Consider the following 16,230-nt stretch of genomic DNA (forward strand, 5'->3'; position numbering starts at 1 on the left):
CAGCCGGAGCCGGAGCCCCAGCCGGAGCCGGAGCCCCAGCCGGAGCCAGAGCCAGAGCCCCAGCCGGAGCCAGAGCCCCAGCCGGAGCCAGAGCCCCAGCCGGAGCCAGAGCCGGAGCCCGAGCCGGAGCCAGAGCCCCAGCCGGAGCCAGAGCCGGAGCCACAGCCGGAGCCACAGCCGGAGCCACAGCCGGAGCCAGAGCAGGAGCCCCAGTCCCAGTTGGAGCCAAAACCTAGCGGAAAGAAGTTTCAAGCCAAAGAAACAGAACTCACAGTTGATTGCATGGCTGAGCGCTCAGGTGGGAAATTGACAAGAGCTTCTCAAATCCTTAGCACCATCCTCAGTAACTATGACCATAAGCTGCGCCCTGGCATTGGAGGTGAGTTAACAGAATAAAGTGCTCCCCTCTCCTGAAGGAAAAGCAGATTTCATATGTAGTTGGGGGGGGGGGCAGTGCTCATGGGTTGTAAAATTGAAGCTACCACATACAGACAAGAACAACTGCAGCCGATCCTTCAGGTAAGACACAAGGACCCTTCCTCGGTTAGGACCTTGATCAACACTTTTCCCTTCTTTTGCCCTCAGTTTTTCCAATTCCAAAATAAGATGAATGATTTGAAAGTACAGTCCATGAACTGGGACTTTTCATGGAAGAACAAAGGAAGTAGGATTAGCCTCTTCCTTCCTTTTTGAAGACTCCCTACTTTGTGCCATGCCTCTATGTGACACTTACCCTGTGCTACTACTTGCCTTGCAGAGAAGCCCACCGTGGTCACTGTCGAAATGTTCGTCAACAGCCTCGGGCCTATTTCCACCCTGGACATGGTGAGTACTGAGTTTTGATGATAGTTTTTCCTAGACTGGGCACTAAGATAAGGGTGAGGAGGTTCTACTTACTCCTGCTTTCTGCTGTTTGTGTAGTATTAAAAGAGGTAGGCTGTTGTTTGGGAGTTCAGGTGAGGATTTTTAACCATAGTTAAATTGAGACCATGAATGGAAAAGGTAAGTCCTTTGCTACCTGAAGAGGACCTTTGGGGTTGTGACTCTAATCTTCAGTTTTTCATTCAAAATAAAAACAATAAAAACAACTGCAAATACAATTGAATTTTGTCTGATTATTTGTATGGACTTACATCTACAGTTACCATTTCTTGCTGTATACCTATCCCTATATTTTTGTCTTAGTTCTTTTGTCTCCATCCCTTTCCACTGTTACCAGAATGATTTCATTAGCCTTCATCATCTTCCACCTGAAATATGCAATTGTTTTCTTCTTACTAATGCTGAGCAAGCTTCCTCAACCCCACAATCTAGCAAGCATGCCCTGTCCTATGACTCCATTAAAGTCCACAGAAAACAAGCACACTATAAACAAGTACATTCCACGACAACCTTGTCAACAAAGTCAGAGCTGTGACTTTGTTCACATTTTAGATGCCGTTGATTTGCTTTTTCATTCATTCAGGGTCCAGCTCAGGTAGCATCTTGTTTAAGGCAACTTCTCTGACTCTGCTCCTGTCATACACCATGCCCCTTTCTGGGCACTCACATTTTTCTGGCTTACATGTAGCTTATCTTTCCTAGCACATTTCATGGTAATTAATTGTTTTATGTTGGTCTTGTTCTCTCTGTTTGATGCTAAGAATATGGTATCTGAAAAATGAATGACAGGAGATGCTCTGCAAAAATTCAGATGTGCAGTGAAAGAAAAGTTGTGGTAACTAGCTTCATAAGAGCCAGAAACTTGGTTTTAACATACTTACTAATAAGCTAATAAGTGCTGTGTGTTCTCGGTGAGTTCAGAGACTTGATGTTGAGATGGGTGCACCTGATGGACTTGGAGGTAAGTAACCTTGATGGAAATCAAGCTTTTTACATAGAATTAGTGAACATGGCTCAAAATGGTTTCCTAGCTATAGTCTCTGTTCTTCCTCTTTATTATAACATTCTAAATTCTAACAAACTGGCTTGTTCCTTCATTAATAAGCTGCCCACCTTTACCAACTTATTGGCTATATTGCATCGGCTAATAAGTAGGAGAGACCACACACATTGATAAATATAGCAAATGATCCTAAGTTACTTGGCTCTGTATTCTGGATGAGTATCCTATAAAACCAAAAAGCAGTGGAAAACTCCTCAAGCAATTTGTGTAGGTTAATTTGAGGGAACTAGTTTTTATCCTCTGCAACAGTCCTTGTGGCAGCAGACCATTAGCCCCGCTTATAGTAGACGAATGCACCTTTGTTCAACAGCTATTAATCCTGCTAGCACAAGTTTCACCTGAGCATTTAGGAAGTAAGTACTTACTTATACACTTGGGGCTTTCTTTCCTCTAATTCATTTTCAATTCATTTCCAAATAGTTTGTGTCTACCACACAGCCACAGATCATGCTGATCCTCAGGCATGGATTATCTATGTTGTTCTTTGTGTCACCTAAGTCTCCTTTTCTGACATCAGTATTTAAAGCAATTGGTTGTCTCAGCAAGGTTTCTTGGTCAAAGAAGTAGCAACCCAGTCAGTGGAGTCTGCTAAGTGGATATTTGGTAACAGTCACTTGGGCAGGTAGAATAGAAGAGAAAAATGTAAAACCATTGCCTGAGCATTGTAATCAAATATTTCTACTCATTTCCTAGCTTATCTCTGAAAATACCCAGTCTGACCTTAAAAGCTGTGAGCAGTCTGGAAAAAAACCTGCCTGGTCACAGCTTCCCCAGTTGCTAATGCTGGCTCTCATTGTGGTAATTATTGAAGGTGATTCTAATTGAGCCAGTTCTGAAATACCGTAACATTTCTATTTGAGATAAACTAAAATAGATCTATCCCTAGTTCCCTGTCAAACTGAGAGGAGGGAGGAGGTGGGTTTAGTTGCATATCATTAGTTATATGTTGATGTATGAACATTTTATAAACAGCACTGAGATGCTTGTTTTGAACACTGTATAGCAGATTTACATCATGGCTGGAGGAGAGGACAGTTTCTCATGAACCACAATCCCAGTTCATGTTCTGGGATGCAAGTGAGACTTTACCAGCAACTTGGAAAGTGCAAATTCTTTGAAGGCTCTTTGTGAGGGCAGATGGTGTAGGATAGAACAGAACAGAACAAGACAGGACAGGACAGGGCTGAGCAGGACCAGAAGCTCTGCCATTATCTGCCTGATTTTATAGTTTATCATGTAAACAATTTTCCCTTTACTTTCTTTGGTGGCTGCTTCCAACACCAATTGCCCCAGCGCAGTAAAGGCAAACAGACATTTTTATTCCCTCTTCTCGGATGGTGTTAATGCCCTTTAGCATCTGGATTTCTGTGACCAATGTTTCACTCATGATGGACAAATATTCTACCACTGAGGTATATCATTGACATCCCCCACCCTTTAAAACTTTCTTTATTGTTAACTCAGGATATCCCTCAGTTGCCCAGTTGACTTTGATTCAGTCTAGCCTGGGCATAATTGAACTTTTCATCTTCCTTCCTCAGCCTCCCAGATATCTAAGATTATATGCCTGTATCATCAGGCCCATCTGATACTTGTTTTTTGGTGAAAGATTATGCAGGAAAGACCTGTGAAAGTTGAACCATGATACCCAAAAGACATTTTTTTTTTCTTTGAGTTAGGGCAACGACAAGGCAAGATCATGGTAATGGTTCTCTGAGTGGCAGAGCCAATGTGTCACCACTGGATGTATGATTTTGGACATCTTATCTTTCTGAGTCTCAGTTTAACAACTTCTAAAATAAATTAGACAGCCAGACTTTAATTGTCCATAACTCTGGTGCCTGCTTCAAACTGATTCCAATTGTATTGCCATCTGTATATTGCCCTGCAAGCCTCTTGTGCTTACTTCTTGTGCTTCTTATTAAACATCCTCCTTAATGTTTAATAGACAGTTTATGGTACCCATAATATAGAGAGACCACATAACTATGGAACTATCTATTCATGTGCACATACTCTTCAGAGGTTATAGGCACTTAGTTGAAAGGAAAAAAAAGAACAAAGCATAAACATAATTTCCCTTGTTAAAAAAAAAACACATGACAATAGAGAGACATTTCTCTCGTGAATCAAATCATTTCATTTTAAAATGTAATTCTGAGGTGTGAATGATTGGGTTAATTAATAGCCATGCTCCATAAATAAAAGCTGAAAGAGAACCTTTCCTGTGTTCAATGAGTTGTGTGTGCTTATACATTTCTGAGCACGTTTGAGCTGGGATTTTTGATTTGCAGTGTTGGAGCTGAGAGTGTGTTGACCTAGTAAGAGTATCATGGTCTGACGTAGTTGCAATGAAATATTGAGTTCAGCCATGTAATTATCTTCCATAACCCATGTGTTTATTGATGAATGCCATATGCTATCTATTTGAGAATATTTTTTTTCTGAACATGCGACAGTGGAAAATTCCTGCACCCAAACATATGTTGCTTTACTCTTTGCAAACCTAGATGGATGCAAGGTTAGGGGTATATCACTGTCATGAGGCCTTGCCTTATTGGTAGAGAGAAGAGAGGTCACAGTGTCAGCTATGGCAGAAAACAGAGCTGTTTGAGGAAACTTCCCAGGGAAGCGAGGCAGAATACTTAGAAGTTTGAGATGACCCCAGGCTTTATAACAAGATCCCATATCAAACAACAAAAGTAAAAAGAATGGTGAAATGTCACTTCTAAAGATTGTTTCTTCAAAACAGGATTTAGATTTGCTTGGAATTCTTCTGCAAGGCAGAGGGGAGTTTTCTATGAGAAAATAAGGAACTCATTTCCAGCAACACTTTATATAGCTCTGAGCTGTGAAAGAATGGTATTAACCACCGCAAAATGTGGGAATTTAGCTCCCCTAGTTATGGCAATCAAGGAGGATGTGATTGACATCTTGGCTATGGTAGTTTCTGGACACTGAAAGAATTAGATAAAAAGAAGACAGTTCATCCCTACTCAGCTTCTTGGGCCAGTGTTCCATGTGTTCTACCAGGCTGTCTTCAGGATTACGTGTTAAGTAGTGACAAACACCACATTTGCATGTGACTGTCCCTTGTCTGCTTAGTTCCAAGTATTTGGTTTTCTGTCCCTTCCCACCAGGAATATTCCATTGATATCATCTTTTACCAGACCTGGTATGATGAGCATCTTCGTTACAATGACACCTTTGAGACCCTTGTTCTACATGGCAACGTGGTGAGCCAGTTGTGGATCCTGGATACCTTTTTTAGGAATTCTAAGAGGACCCACAAGTATGATATCACCATATCCAACCAGATGGCTCTCATCCACAAGGATGGAAAGGTGTTGTACTCAGTTAGGTATGTCAAGCCTTTAGTGTCTCACCTCCTAGGACTCTCTCAGTCTTTCAGAAAATTTTATCTAAGGTTTCTTAAGTACCTATATCATTCTGAATAATATTCCTAAAAACCTATGCAGCTTTTCTAGCCTAGGAATTCAACCTCTTCCTACGCAGATACAGATATTGAGATATTAAATAAAAGACACTGCTTAAAGACACATGCCAAGTTTGTTGCAAGCTTGGAAGCTATTATTTGACCCATAGTCCAGAAGGTGCTGCCATGACTGAATTGCCCGGACAATTCCATCCCAAGTGAGCACTGTATATAAACACATGTCCATGGTGGTGGAATTGCCCAGGCAGCATAGAAATATATCAGTTGGAAAGATAACCAAGACTAGTCTACATAACTTGAATGCCTGGAAGGAGATGCTTGTCATCAGTAGTGTGGGGTATCGAGGTGGTAGAAAGTAGAAGAGTTCAGGACTAGAACACTAGGTTGTGCAAGAAAGGAAAAAAAAAATCAGTCTAAGCTAGTCTTCTCTGATGATTAAGCCTAGAAAGAATTAGAACCTCTTCTTCCTCTCTTTGTATCATTCCTTTGAGCTTTTTGTCCTAAGTTTTAACGGATGCCACTCATTGGAGATGACCCCCTGGTCAATGTTGAGTGAATACCTAAGTGCTCAGAGCCAGCCTAATGAGGCTCCTTTCTCCCTTCCAGGATGACCATTGATGCAAGATGTTCACTCTACATGTTCAAATTTCCAATGGATTCTCACTCTTGCCCTCTGTCTTTCTCTAGCTGTGAGTACCTTCTTAGGTTTCTGGGGATCCAGAGATATACTGGGCCCCTCTTTTTCTCATTGTTGCCTTTTACATTTTTCTGCTTCTGCTTTTTTTCCTGTGATGGTGCCAAGGTTGCTATATGCCTCCATCTTCCATCCTCACCCCTTTCCTGCTAACAATGCTGTGTTTGCATTACCTTGGCTTTATGTTGGATTCTTCTCTCACCTTTGCTCTATCTTAAGCTAGTCATCTGCTTATAAAGTGTATCTAAAGTATGTCTGTTCCTCTCCATCTCTGCCTTGATGCAGGGCTTTATCATCTTCTGCTTGGACTTCTGCAACATCTTCACTTTGAAATATAATGTGTCCTAAGCTTAATTCATTGTCTCTTCCCAGCTCCTGCCTCCAAAGCAAATGTGTTGCTTCTGTGTTGCCATTGGCCTCATTAAAGGGTGCCATCATCCACCCAAATTGCCCAAGCCAAGAACTCTGACACACTGCTCTCTTTAACCTCCTACATCTGCACAGTCCACACATTCTATAGGTGTACCCTCCAAATCTCTATTGATCTCACCTATTTCTCTGCATTCTGGCTGTTAGTTTTAATTCCTGCCTTCACTCATTTTATTGTGTCTATACTCCTGCACTGGCTTCCAATAACTGGCAACTTGCCAACATGCTACACTCATGTTAAAACCAGAGTGACCTAGCTGAAGTACCATATAAGCCAGGTCATTTTCTCATTTCAAATCTTTTCTTATCTGGCATGGATCAATTCTAAAGACCTTAAAATGAACCTCAAAGCCCTTCGTGACCTGACCCCTGCTGCTTCCTGCTACACAACTCGTCTGTGAAATTAAGTAGTCCCAAAATTTTGCTGTTTACATGTTCACCTTTCTGTGCTTCCCTTTCACCTTCTTCAACCTCATCTATATAGAAAGTATTTATTTTTAAAACTTTTAGTGAACGCCCTGTGCTCTATGAAGTCTTTTCTGGGTATGACCCCAAGTGAACTTGCCCACTTTGCCCATTGTTTCTTGGGCAGAGATTACTTAGAGCAACCCCCAAAATCATGGCAGTATATGGCATTGCTCAATGAAATGTGAATGCTGGAGGGTAAGTTCATGGCTTACTCATCTTTGCATTCGGATCCCAGGGAAAATGTACTTATTGAATGGACTTCAACAACCAGGCCAGAGGCAAGGTCTCAAAGCTGGTGATGCCAAGTCAAAAGTCCAAAACATACCTCAAGCTAACACCATGCTTTGGAGGCCCTTAGTTAGACTTTCCAGTCTCATCTACTCCTCTTTTCCACATTGATTTCCAGTTTCCTATGATGACCATGAAATGATCTACAAGTGGGAGAATTTCAAGCTCGAAATCAATGAGAAGAACACTTGGAAGCTATTTGAGTTTGATTTTATAGGGATGAGCAACAAAACTGAAATCATCTCAACCCCAGTTGGTAAGTATGCAATGGGAGTTAGAGCTGGGTGGAGTCTGAGGGAGTAGTACCAATAACTGGAAGTGGCTATTTGTACAAATGCTGTGTAAAGAACACATGGAAACACTGTGTAGGACATTGCTTTTCTCTTATATATGCTAAGCACTTATAACTGTTTGCAAAGGAACCTGGGACTTTATAGCTATGTCTATGTTTCATCTGCAAAGAAGTGTTTTTCCAAGCTCCTTGAAAAATGAGGTAAGTAGATAAAAGTCTTGTGTATTTCAGAATATTGGCCAACCTTTGGCATTTAGACCCTTTGTGTTCAATGTCTTTATTATGTCACCAACTTAATATTGTTGACATAGACAACATTGGAGAGGGGTATTCATGTGATTTCTCCTCACCCAGAAACAATTTAAGCGGGTTGAATGGGAAGGAAGATCAACCCCAAGCAGGAGGTGGAAAGGGAAGCTAGAGTACTAATGGCAGCCAGTGAGGGTTGAGGACTCAGCTGCAGAGGCTGCTGCAGCAACATTGTCTTAAAGGAGCACAGATTTTCACCAAGGGCTACATAGTGCATTCAACATAGACAAGATGATATTTTTGTTTTCTGATCTTGCTCTGGCAAGGATGAAAGGGGCAGATTCTGGATCTTTTACTTTACAGCTCTGAAATAGATGTGAGCATCTTTGCTTGTATCCTAGGTGATCTGAATGAGGAACCAAGGAATCTTCCCAGGGTAGCTCTGAGAGCAACTCTGGACCTTCTTCACATGTACTGACAAGAATATGGATGGAGCAGGTCACCCAGCCAAACTTTTGTCATGGGAAGCATTTTGCTTTGCTTCTGTGTGATGATGACACAAAAATCTGCTTCTGCTACTGTTGGTCACTGGGTGAGGGACAGCTTATGCTCACCTGACTAAAGCTTTGCTTATATAGTACTAGGTAGGAGATGGGTGCTGCTTTACAAATGCTTTTCCCTGGGTTCTGAGAAATCCACTCTATTTCCTTTGGCTTGGGATCCTTGCTCTTCTAATAGATAACTATGGGCCTGCCTCTTAGCACCCTTCACCTCAGTTTCACCTCCAGATAGTTGCAGATCCATCGTCAGAAGTGGCAGAAGAGACAAGGCCCAGGGGCTTTCAAGTCACTAGTGGTTCCGTTTAGTAGATGGCTTGTGCATTGGTTCAAAATGGTACCCTAGTGACTACCAAGCCCCAGAGCTAGCATCATCAGTGAAGCAATGGCAGTAGGTAAGCAACAGCTCTCCCTGTGGAGAAAGGAATAGGTCTTCCTATTTTTCTTCTTCTAGAGACTACTTGTTCTTAACTCATGGTTCTTCCACTGTCAGAGATATCTTTGAGACAGGTCCCAACTCTCCCAGTTTGACCCTGAGGCAGTTCTTTCCAGCTAGAACACACATGAACTCATTTTTCAGATTTTAGAATGCAGCAGTTCCCTGCAACTCGGGCCACCTTGAACCTTAGAGCAGAGTCTCTGCTTTAGGATCATCTCACAAAGTATAGCCTGTAGTAAGTGAACCATCCTTTACTGATGGTTATTGAGCCTCTGAGGAAATGTTGCCACAATCAAGAAGTCATCATATTGCAAGGAGACTTCTTCCTTCTCTAGACAGTTCTTCCCATCAGAAAAATTTTTCTTGTTCATCTGTAATAGAAGTCTGTGACATTTACCCATCACATGTAGTTCTTTTCCCGTATTATACATCAACTGAAATCACTCTTCCAAAACTCAGATTTAAAGATGTAGTGTTACCATTGAGCATTGGGACTATGCATCCAAATCTTTTTCTTCGCTTGTTCTTCAATTCCTTTTGTTCGCTAGTCTTCTGACAGTCTTTTAGACAATACAGCTGCCAACCATGATCTGGACAAAGCAGGTAAGAGCAAAAGTAATTTTTAATACATTTTTGGGGTTGGTTTTCTTTTCTTTTTTCTCTTTTTGCTTTCAGTCCTAGATATCTCTCTTCCATTGGCATTGCTTCTTCACTCACCAGAAAGAAGGAAACACATGTTAATATCCTCTTCTTGGCAAATTTCTAGCTTTTAACAAATGAAGTTTCTTCTTTAGTCAGAATGAATAAAACTTTAAAAAATGAGAAATCCAATAGCATAGTTCATCTTGTAACAAACATAAACTCAGATGTGAAGGTCTACAGTCAATTAAGGGAGTTTTAAATCAGAGTCAAGCCTCCAGGACAAATATAGTAATAATTTGACCATTCTGGCTAGTAGCATAGGGTGGTCCCTGGTGCAGTGCTGGAGGATCCTAGTGTTAAAGATACTACTTTTCAGGCAGCAAGTTTCACACTTACCCTAGACCACTTTTTGGCCTTTTCTCTGAAGAATCTGAGAAGCTTTGTTCCTCCAAGGTCAGTGCTTCCCATACCAAGGAGAAAGGTTGCTCTGATTCTGCACTGGACCACCCTGACTTGCCTGGGCAGGTGGTCTGTTTTCTGTAGAGTCTACAGTGTAGACAATTACTGGATGAGTCTGCTTTCCAAGGCTATTTTCCATGGGCATCAAAAGTCACTGACCTTGTTCCAGGTTTGGTTGGTTCAGGGCTAAGCTGATTGCTTTACCTGAGCCCTTCCTGGAATGGGCTTGAAAGTCTACTTAATTCAAAGTCACAGAAGTTTATAGTTTCATAGAGGTAGAAATTGAGGACTTAGCTTTCACAGAAAAGCCACGACTGGGACAATTTAATGTCCAATGTCATGTGGAGAGTAAAATCTGATGCTCTGGGCAAACTATGTATGGGATCATAATACCATGAAGAGTATTAGGAGCAGCATGTATAACAGAGTATGCCAGCTGAAAGTACAGGTTTGATGAGCTTCTGAAAGATCCATTGCCATCTAGAGTAAGAACAAAAGAGGATCATCATGCCCAATGAATTCGAAAGCTTAAACTGTCTTCTGACTGAATATTCTGCAAGTCTAACATCTAAAGAGAACTGAAATTTTCATTTTCAGCTAATTCTTCCATTTTCCTATAACATTGGATTGAGGTTAAAAGAAATAGATTAAGAACAGGGAATCTCAGATTTACTTACAACGAAGCAGCTTCAATTCATTTTGTATATTGCATTCATGTGTTTATGCATATATGAGAGCCAGATCCAGGAGAAATTAGGTACTAGCATAAGAATATAGAGCATAGACTTTATTGTGTAGCTCATATATAGCAGAACATGTCATGTTCACCTAATCAAAGCAGGAATGCTATGAGGGCTAGCAATGCAGATAATGCTATTATATCACAAACATTCCTATCCACTTTTTTGTGGATAAGAAAGTCTCAGCTAACCATCAGCTATGAGATCTTGACTTCAAGGTAATAAAGGTTGTGGGTTTTGTTGTTGTTGTTGTTTTTGCTTGTTTTTGTTTTTAACTTCTTTCTCACTACTGCTACTCTGGAAAAACAGATTTGGGAGAGTAACTCCGTTAACAGAGAGGATTTGTTAATACTCTTGTGCTGACTTATCTCTCATCTGGCCGTGGTCTTGTAGTAAATCTCCTCTCTGGGCTTCTACTGGGCTGTACTGAAATAGTGTGTCTTTATTCCAGTTCTCTGGGAGGGTTTTCCATGAGCTGGACAGTGGGATCAATGATACATATGTCATGCTGGACTTTAGGCCAGTACTGCAGTGCAGTAGTGTCTTTAATGTTTTTCAGGTGACCTCATGGTCATGACCTTCTTCTTCAATGTGAGCAGGCAATTTGGCTTCATTGTCTTTCAAAACTATGTCCCTTCTTCTGTGACCACAATGATCTCCTGGGTCTCTTTCTGGATCAAGATAGAGGCTTCCTCGGCCAGGGTCTCTGTGGGTAAGAAAGTACGGTAATCGTAAATGTGGGCATGTATCAGAGAGTAAAATTGACAAAGGGAAATATTTACCTTCTCTGGTGTCCTCTAAGCAGTATAATGCATGGATCAGGAGCTTAGTCTACCTTCATTCCTTGCCTCTTATAGGAGTCAGTTCTGTAGTCACCATGGCCACGCTGGGCACCTTTTCCTGTAAGAATATCCTTCGTGTCTCCTATCTCACAGCTTTGGACTTCTATATTGCAATTTGTTTCGTCTTGTGCTTCTGTGCTCTACTAGAATTTGCTGTGCTCAACTTTCTGACCTACAATGTGACGAAACGACAGGCTTTTCTAAAGCTCTACCAAGTAAGAACTGGGCATTGGTGATGGGAAGTTCCCTGGGGTTATAGAGGAAATAAACCTCCTGATGGGAATCCTGGAGGGCCCAGAACAGGTGTGGCAAGTGTAGTTTCTAGAAAATTCTAGGTAACCTTTACTGTTGACTCACATCCCTTGACCGATTCCTTGTTTTTTCTCTGCCTATTTCAGCTTCCAACTAGTAGCCGTGCTAATAATCGCACCCGTGCTCGTGCCCGCACCCGTGCTCGTGCCCGTGCCCGTGCCCGCCAACAGCGGGAAGTGTTTGTGTGTGAGATTGTAACCTATGAGGGAAATGCTGAAGAGGAAAGTCAGTATTGCCCAGTCCAATGGCCTCCAAGCTCGAGAAGACCCCAGTGTCCCCGGAGGCGTTGTGGCAGAAACTATGTGTGCTTCAGGGTTCTTAGAAAGTATTTCTGCATGGCTCCTGGTTGTGAGGGCAGCACCTGGCAGCGGGGCCGCCTCTGCATCCACGTTTACCGCCTGGATAACTACTCGCGGGTGCTTTTCCCCATTACATTCTTCTTCTTCAATGTGCTCTACTGGCTCGTTTGCCTTAACCTGTAGGCTCCAGCTGGTAGCTCATGGGGCAACCACCTCAATTCCCCAGGAGGTCCTAAGCCCCTTTGCCAAGGGAGTTGGGAGACAACAGCAACAGCAACAGGAGTGCCTAGAGAGCTTTTCCTTCCCTGGTCCCCAGTACAAGCCTGAGGAAAGTTTGTCTCTGCTGGTCCTCTTCCTGCTGGCCCCTTCACTCAATCTAGACAATATCCCTTCTCAAGGAACATCCACCTCTCTTTTCTTCAAACAGCATTCATGATGCTCATTGTGCCCACATTTGAGTAAAAGAACTATCTCCCAATTGTGTTTACCACTACTATTTTTCCTCAAGAGCCCAAGGTTCCATTTGTGGTGCTAAGGGGCCCAGCTCAGGCTCAGCCCCAAAATGCACAGAGTGACAATATAGAAGGGTTCCCATCCTGAAGTCTTTAAGTCAGACCATTACACTTTTGTTTTTCTCTATTCCCTCTATTGCTCTACACCCCTGCCCCCCCCCAACACACACAGGCACACATGCTTGTAGGCACGAACCCACACACACAATCTGTAGGAGAAGAGGACCCCACAAGTGGGCCTGTTTGGGAAAGTGACCACTCTCTGCTGCTGTGCCATCTCCTTCTCCCCACCTGCCTCCATCTGCACTACCAATTCAGTTCCCTTCATCTAATGGGTATCTATTATTGTGTCCAAGGCTTGTAATTTCCCCCGCTTTGTATGCTGCCTTCTTCCTCTTCCTTGACCCTTGTGATTCTTTCTGTAACTTCCCCATTGACTTTCCCAGCCCTAATCCAGGTGCTAGGCTTTGGTGACTTCCTAGGGCCAAGAAGCAAAACAGTCTGTTCTGCAGCGGCCATTACCTGCCACTGATTGGTGCTCACCTCAGGCACAATCTAACTGGTTGACTGCTTTCTTTGTCCCTGGACCCATAAGCCAGTCCACTGCCATCCTTGGGGCACTCGCAATCGCAATCAATTGAACTCTCTTAAATTTGTATAACATTTCCCTTTGGCAAAACACTATTGATGAAAATTTCCATTTGGAATTTTGTTATAGCCCTGTGACATCTTTGGTCACAGATTGTTCTAAATTATGCAGGTGGTAACTTTGAGACACAGATTTCTGTGGGACTGTGAATCTTGCTGTAAGCCAATCTGAAGGCCCCTGTCACTTGTTAAACTGCATGGCAGGGCTAGGCAGCTCTGGTCACCATGCCTCAATTTTGTTTCCCTTCTTGGCACCCCAGTGGCAGGGCCTAGAGTGACAGGCCCGCCTCAGCATTGGGGCTGCCCCATAACTAGGCCTGAGATGCTCAGACTGCTCCACAGGTTGAGCTCCTGTCTCTAGTAACCCAGTTAAACGAATTTGTACATGCCCCAATGCTTGTATATGCTGAACAGAATCAATGTCTGTACTTTATGGGAGTGGGTGGGATTGGGAAATCCATATGCTTTTAGTCACCATCATCTGTAAAGGAGAAATATATGAATAAACATATCAGCAAAGCATTCAAGGTGTGGCTCCTTCCCCCCACCATCTGAGCTTGTTTTCAATTAAGTATATTGTTTGATAATCTTATATACTTATATAATGCAACTTGACTATGATCATTCCCTCCACCATCTTAGCTCCCTTCTACTCCTGTCAAGCCCACTCTTAATAGCAATCCTCCCCTGTTTCATGTGCATGTGTATTATTTTCTGGTTGGTTGGTTCTGTGACTACAGGGCTGCCTGACATGAACATGTCCTCTGGAGTGTGGGGGAACTCATCAGTAACCACATAGCTGAAAAGCATGAATCCCTGTTCCCAAGCATAAGCACTCAACATTCAATAGTCCCCTAGGGAGGTGCAGGATCCCAGGTGGTTTCCCCTCATCCCTTAAGAATGCTAACAGGCCCATTTTTGTATTAGCCCAGTATAGGTGTTTGCAGCTGTTGTAAATTCATGAGTGCAGAGGCCATGTCATGGGCAGAAGACAGCATTTCATAGTACTTACCCATCATTTGGCTCTAACAATCAGCTCAGGTTTTGAGACTTAAAATATATTGCCTAAATCATTGTTTGTTCCCATCTCTTATCCACCTACCAGATATGTACCAAGTACCTTTCTGTCATTAGTATTAATGAAAGGAACAAAACCACCAGAATGTGTGGCTGCCTTTATATATTCTTTGACCTGCCTCCATACCCTCCATGTTCCTATTATAGTGCTTTTCACTCTTTCTTGTAACTTATCAGAGGTAGAAAGCTCCCAGATGCCACTAGACTCATTTGCTTGTGCTCGAATGTGTGCAAGCAAGCAACACACACACACACACACACACACTGATGTAGAATGCTGTGAAGATAGATATGTTTTGACACAAAGAAAGAGGCATTTTCTTCTGGTCACACGATCCTCCAGTAGTGGAGTGTGTCATACAATCTATCAGGAGTGGAGTGGAGTTGTATTCCAAAAATCTTAATACCATTATCCCAAATAGAAATCATTTGTCAAGCTGGAGACCTAAGTTGTTTACCACTCAAAAGAAGTTTCTGAAAGTGTATTGAGTGGTAGCCCTGGTATTCTTTCACACTTCCATACCAACCAATAACAGGAACCCCGAGGAGATAAAAGTGTCTTGTGAACAGCTGACATTTTTGTCATAACAGCCTTACTGTGATTTTCAACCACCTATTCTTACAAGAAACCTATATTCCTGGGTTGGAGTCATGGCTTGGTTGTAGAGCGTGTGCTTAGCATACACAAGCCCTACATTTAAACCACAGTGCCACAAAAATGAAAAGTACCCATATCCCTACTGAAATGGTTAGAACATATTTTTTGATGTTCTAAGTCACTGCAAATGGTCAGTAACACTTGGAACAAGGGAGATGTTTCTTCCCTTTCACTTCTTTAAGGGATATATAGTCATCTGGCTCCTAAGCAAACTAGGCATGTAAATTGTGAGTACACACATTTAAATGTACTTAGAAGTATAGAAATAATACAAATCAGATTCCATAATTGTTCTACAATAAAGTTTATGATATATGATATCCCTACCATTTACAGATCTTGAAATCATGTAGTCAGGTGTTTAACAATGAAGAAATTGGAACAGGAGCTCCACAAGGAGAGCAACAGAACCAAAAAATCTGGGCAAAGGGTTATTTTCTGAGACTGATAATTCACACAAGGACCATGCATGAAGATAACTTAGAACCCCTGCACAGAAGTAGCCCAAGGCAGCTCAGTCTCCAAGAGAGTTCCCCAATAATAGGAACAGGGACCATCTCTGACATGAACTCAGTGGCTGATTCTTTGATCATCTCCACCTGAGGGGAAGCAGCCTTACTAGTCTACAGAGGAAGATGAAGAAGCCAGTCCTGATGAGCCTGATAGACTAGGGTCAGAGGGAAGGGGAGAAGGACCTACCCTATCATTGGACTGGGGGAGGGGCATAGGAGAAGAAGAGGGGGGGTGGGATTGGGAGGGGATGTGGCTACAGCAGGGATACAAAGTGAATAAAATGTAATTAATAAAATAAAATTAAAATTAAAAATAATTGAAACAGTAATTTGGGCATATACCTGAAAAATTAATGAGTAAAATATTACATTAGCAAAACCCATGGGATGCAGCCAATAGTAAATTTACATAAGTCAATCATGATTTAGGCATTTAATTATTAAATACAATTGAAAACAAAGGAGCTCAGAATAAAAAACCTAAAGTCTAAAAAGCATCAAAACACTACATCACAGAAAAATTTGTGGAAAGAGTTTTTTTAATGTAAACAATATAGAGCTAAGTACTTTGAAATGCAATAAAATTGTTCCTTTCGTTTTGGTGGTGGTTCCAATGGAAAAAAGAAGGAGAGAGAAAGGGTAACAGGAAGTAAAGATGCATAAAATTCATTATATCTACCATTTAAAAGAATAAATTCCTCTAGGGTAATA

General features: G+C 42.0%; 1 protein-coding gene across 2 annotated transcripts in view; it reads left to right on the forward strand.

Moving 5' to 3' along the window:
- Positions 1–13,787, forward strand: part of Gabre (gamma-aminobutyric acid type A receptor subunit epsilon) — an 18,336-nt gene extending 4,549 nt beyond the window's left edge. Inside the window, exons 2-9 of one of the 2 annotated variants that reach the window (XM_055608746.1) lie at positions 1–379; positions 758–825; positions 5,086–5,306; positions 6,009–6,091; positions 7,400–7,537; positions 11,219–11,371; positions 11,517–11,716; positions 11,900–13,787. The exon at positions 1–379 is cut by the window's left edge and continues 721 nt beyond it. In XM_055608746.1, the coding sequence (XP_055464721.1) occupies positions 1–379; positions 758–825; positions 5,086–5,306; positions 6,009–6,091; positions 7,400–7,537; positions 11,219–11,371; positions 11,517–11,716; positions 11,900–12,295 (1,638 nt within the window). In that variant the 3' untranslated portion in view covers positions 12,296–13,787. The remainder of the gene's footprint in view (positions 380–757; positions 826–5,085; positions 5,307–6,008; positions 6,092–7,399; positions 7,538–11,218; positions 11,372–11,516; positions 11,717–11,899) is intronic. The other variant, XM_055608747.1, reaches the window with a different exon arrangement.
- Positions 13,788–16,230: the final 2,443 nt, after the last annotated feature.

This window comes from Psammomys obesus, unplaced genomic scaffold (assembly GCF_907164565.1).
Source record: "Psammomys obesus unplaced genomic scaffold, mPsaObe1.curated_primary_1811, whole genome shotgun sequence".
Taxonomy (NCBI): Eukaryota; Metazoa; Chordata; class Mammalia; order Rodentia; family Muridae; genus Psammomys; species Psammomys obesus.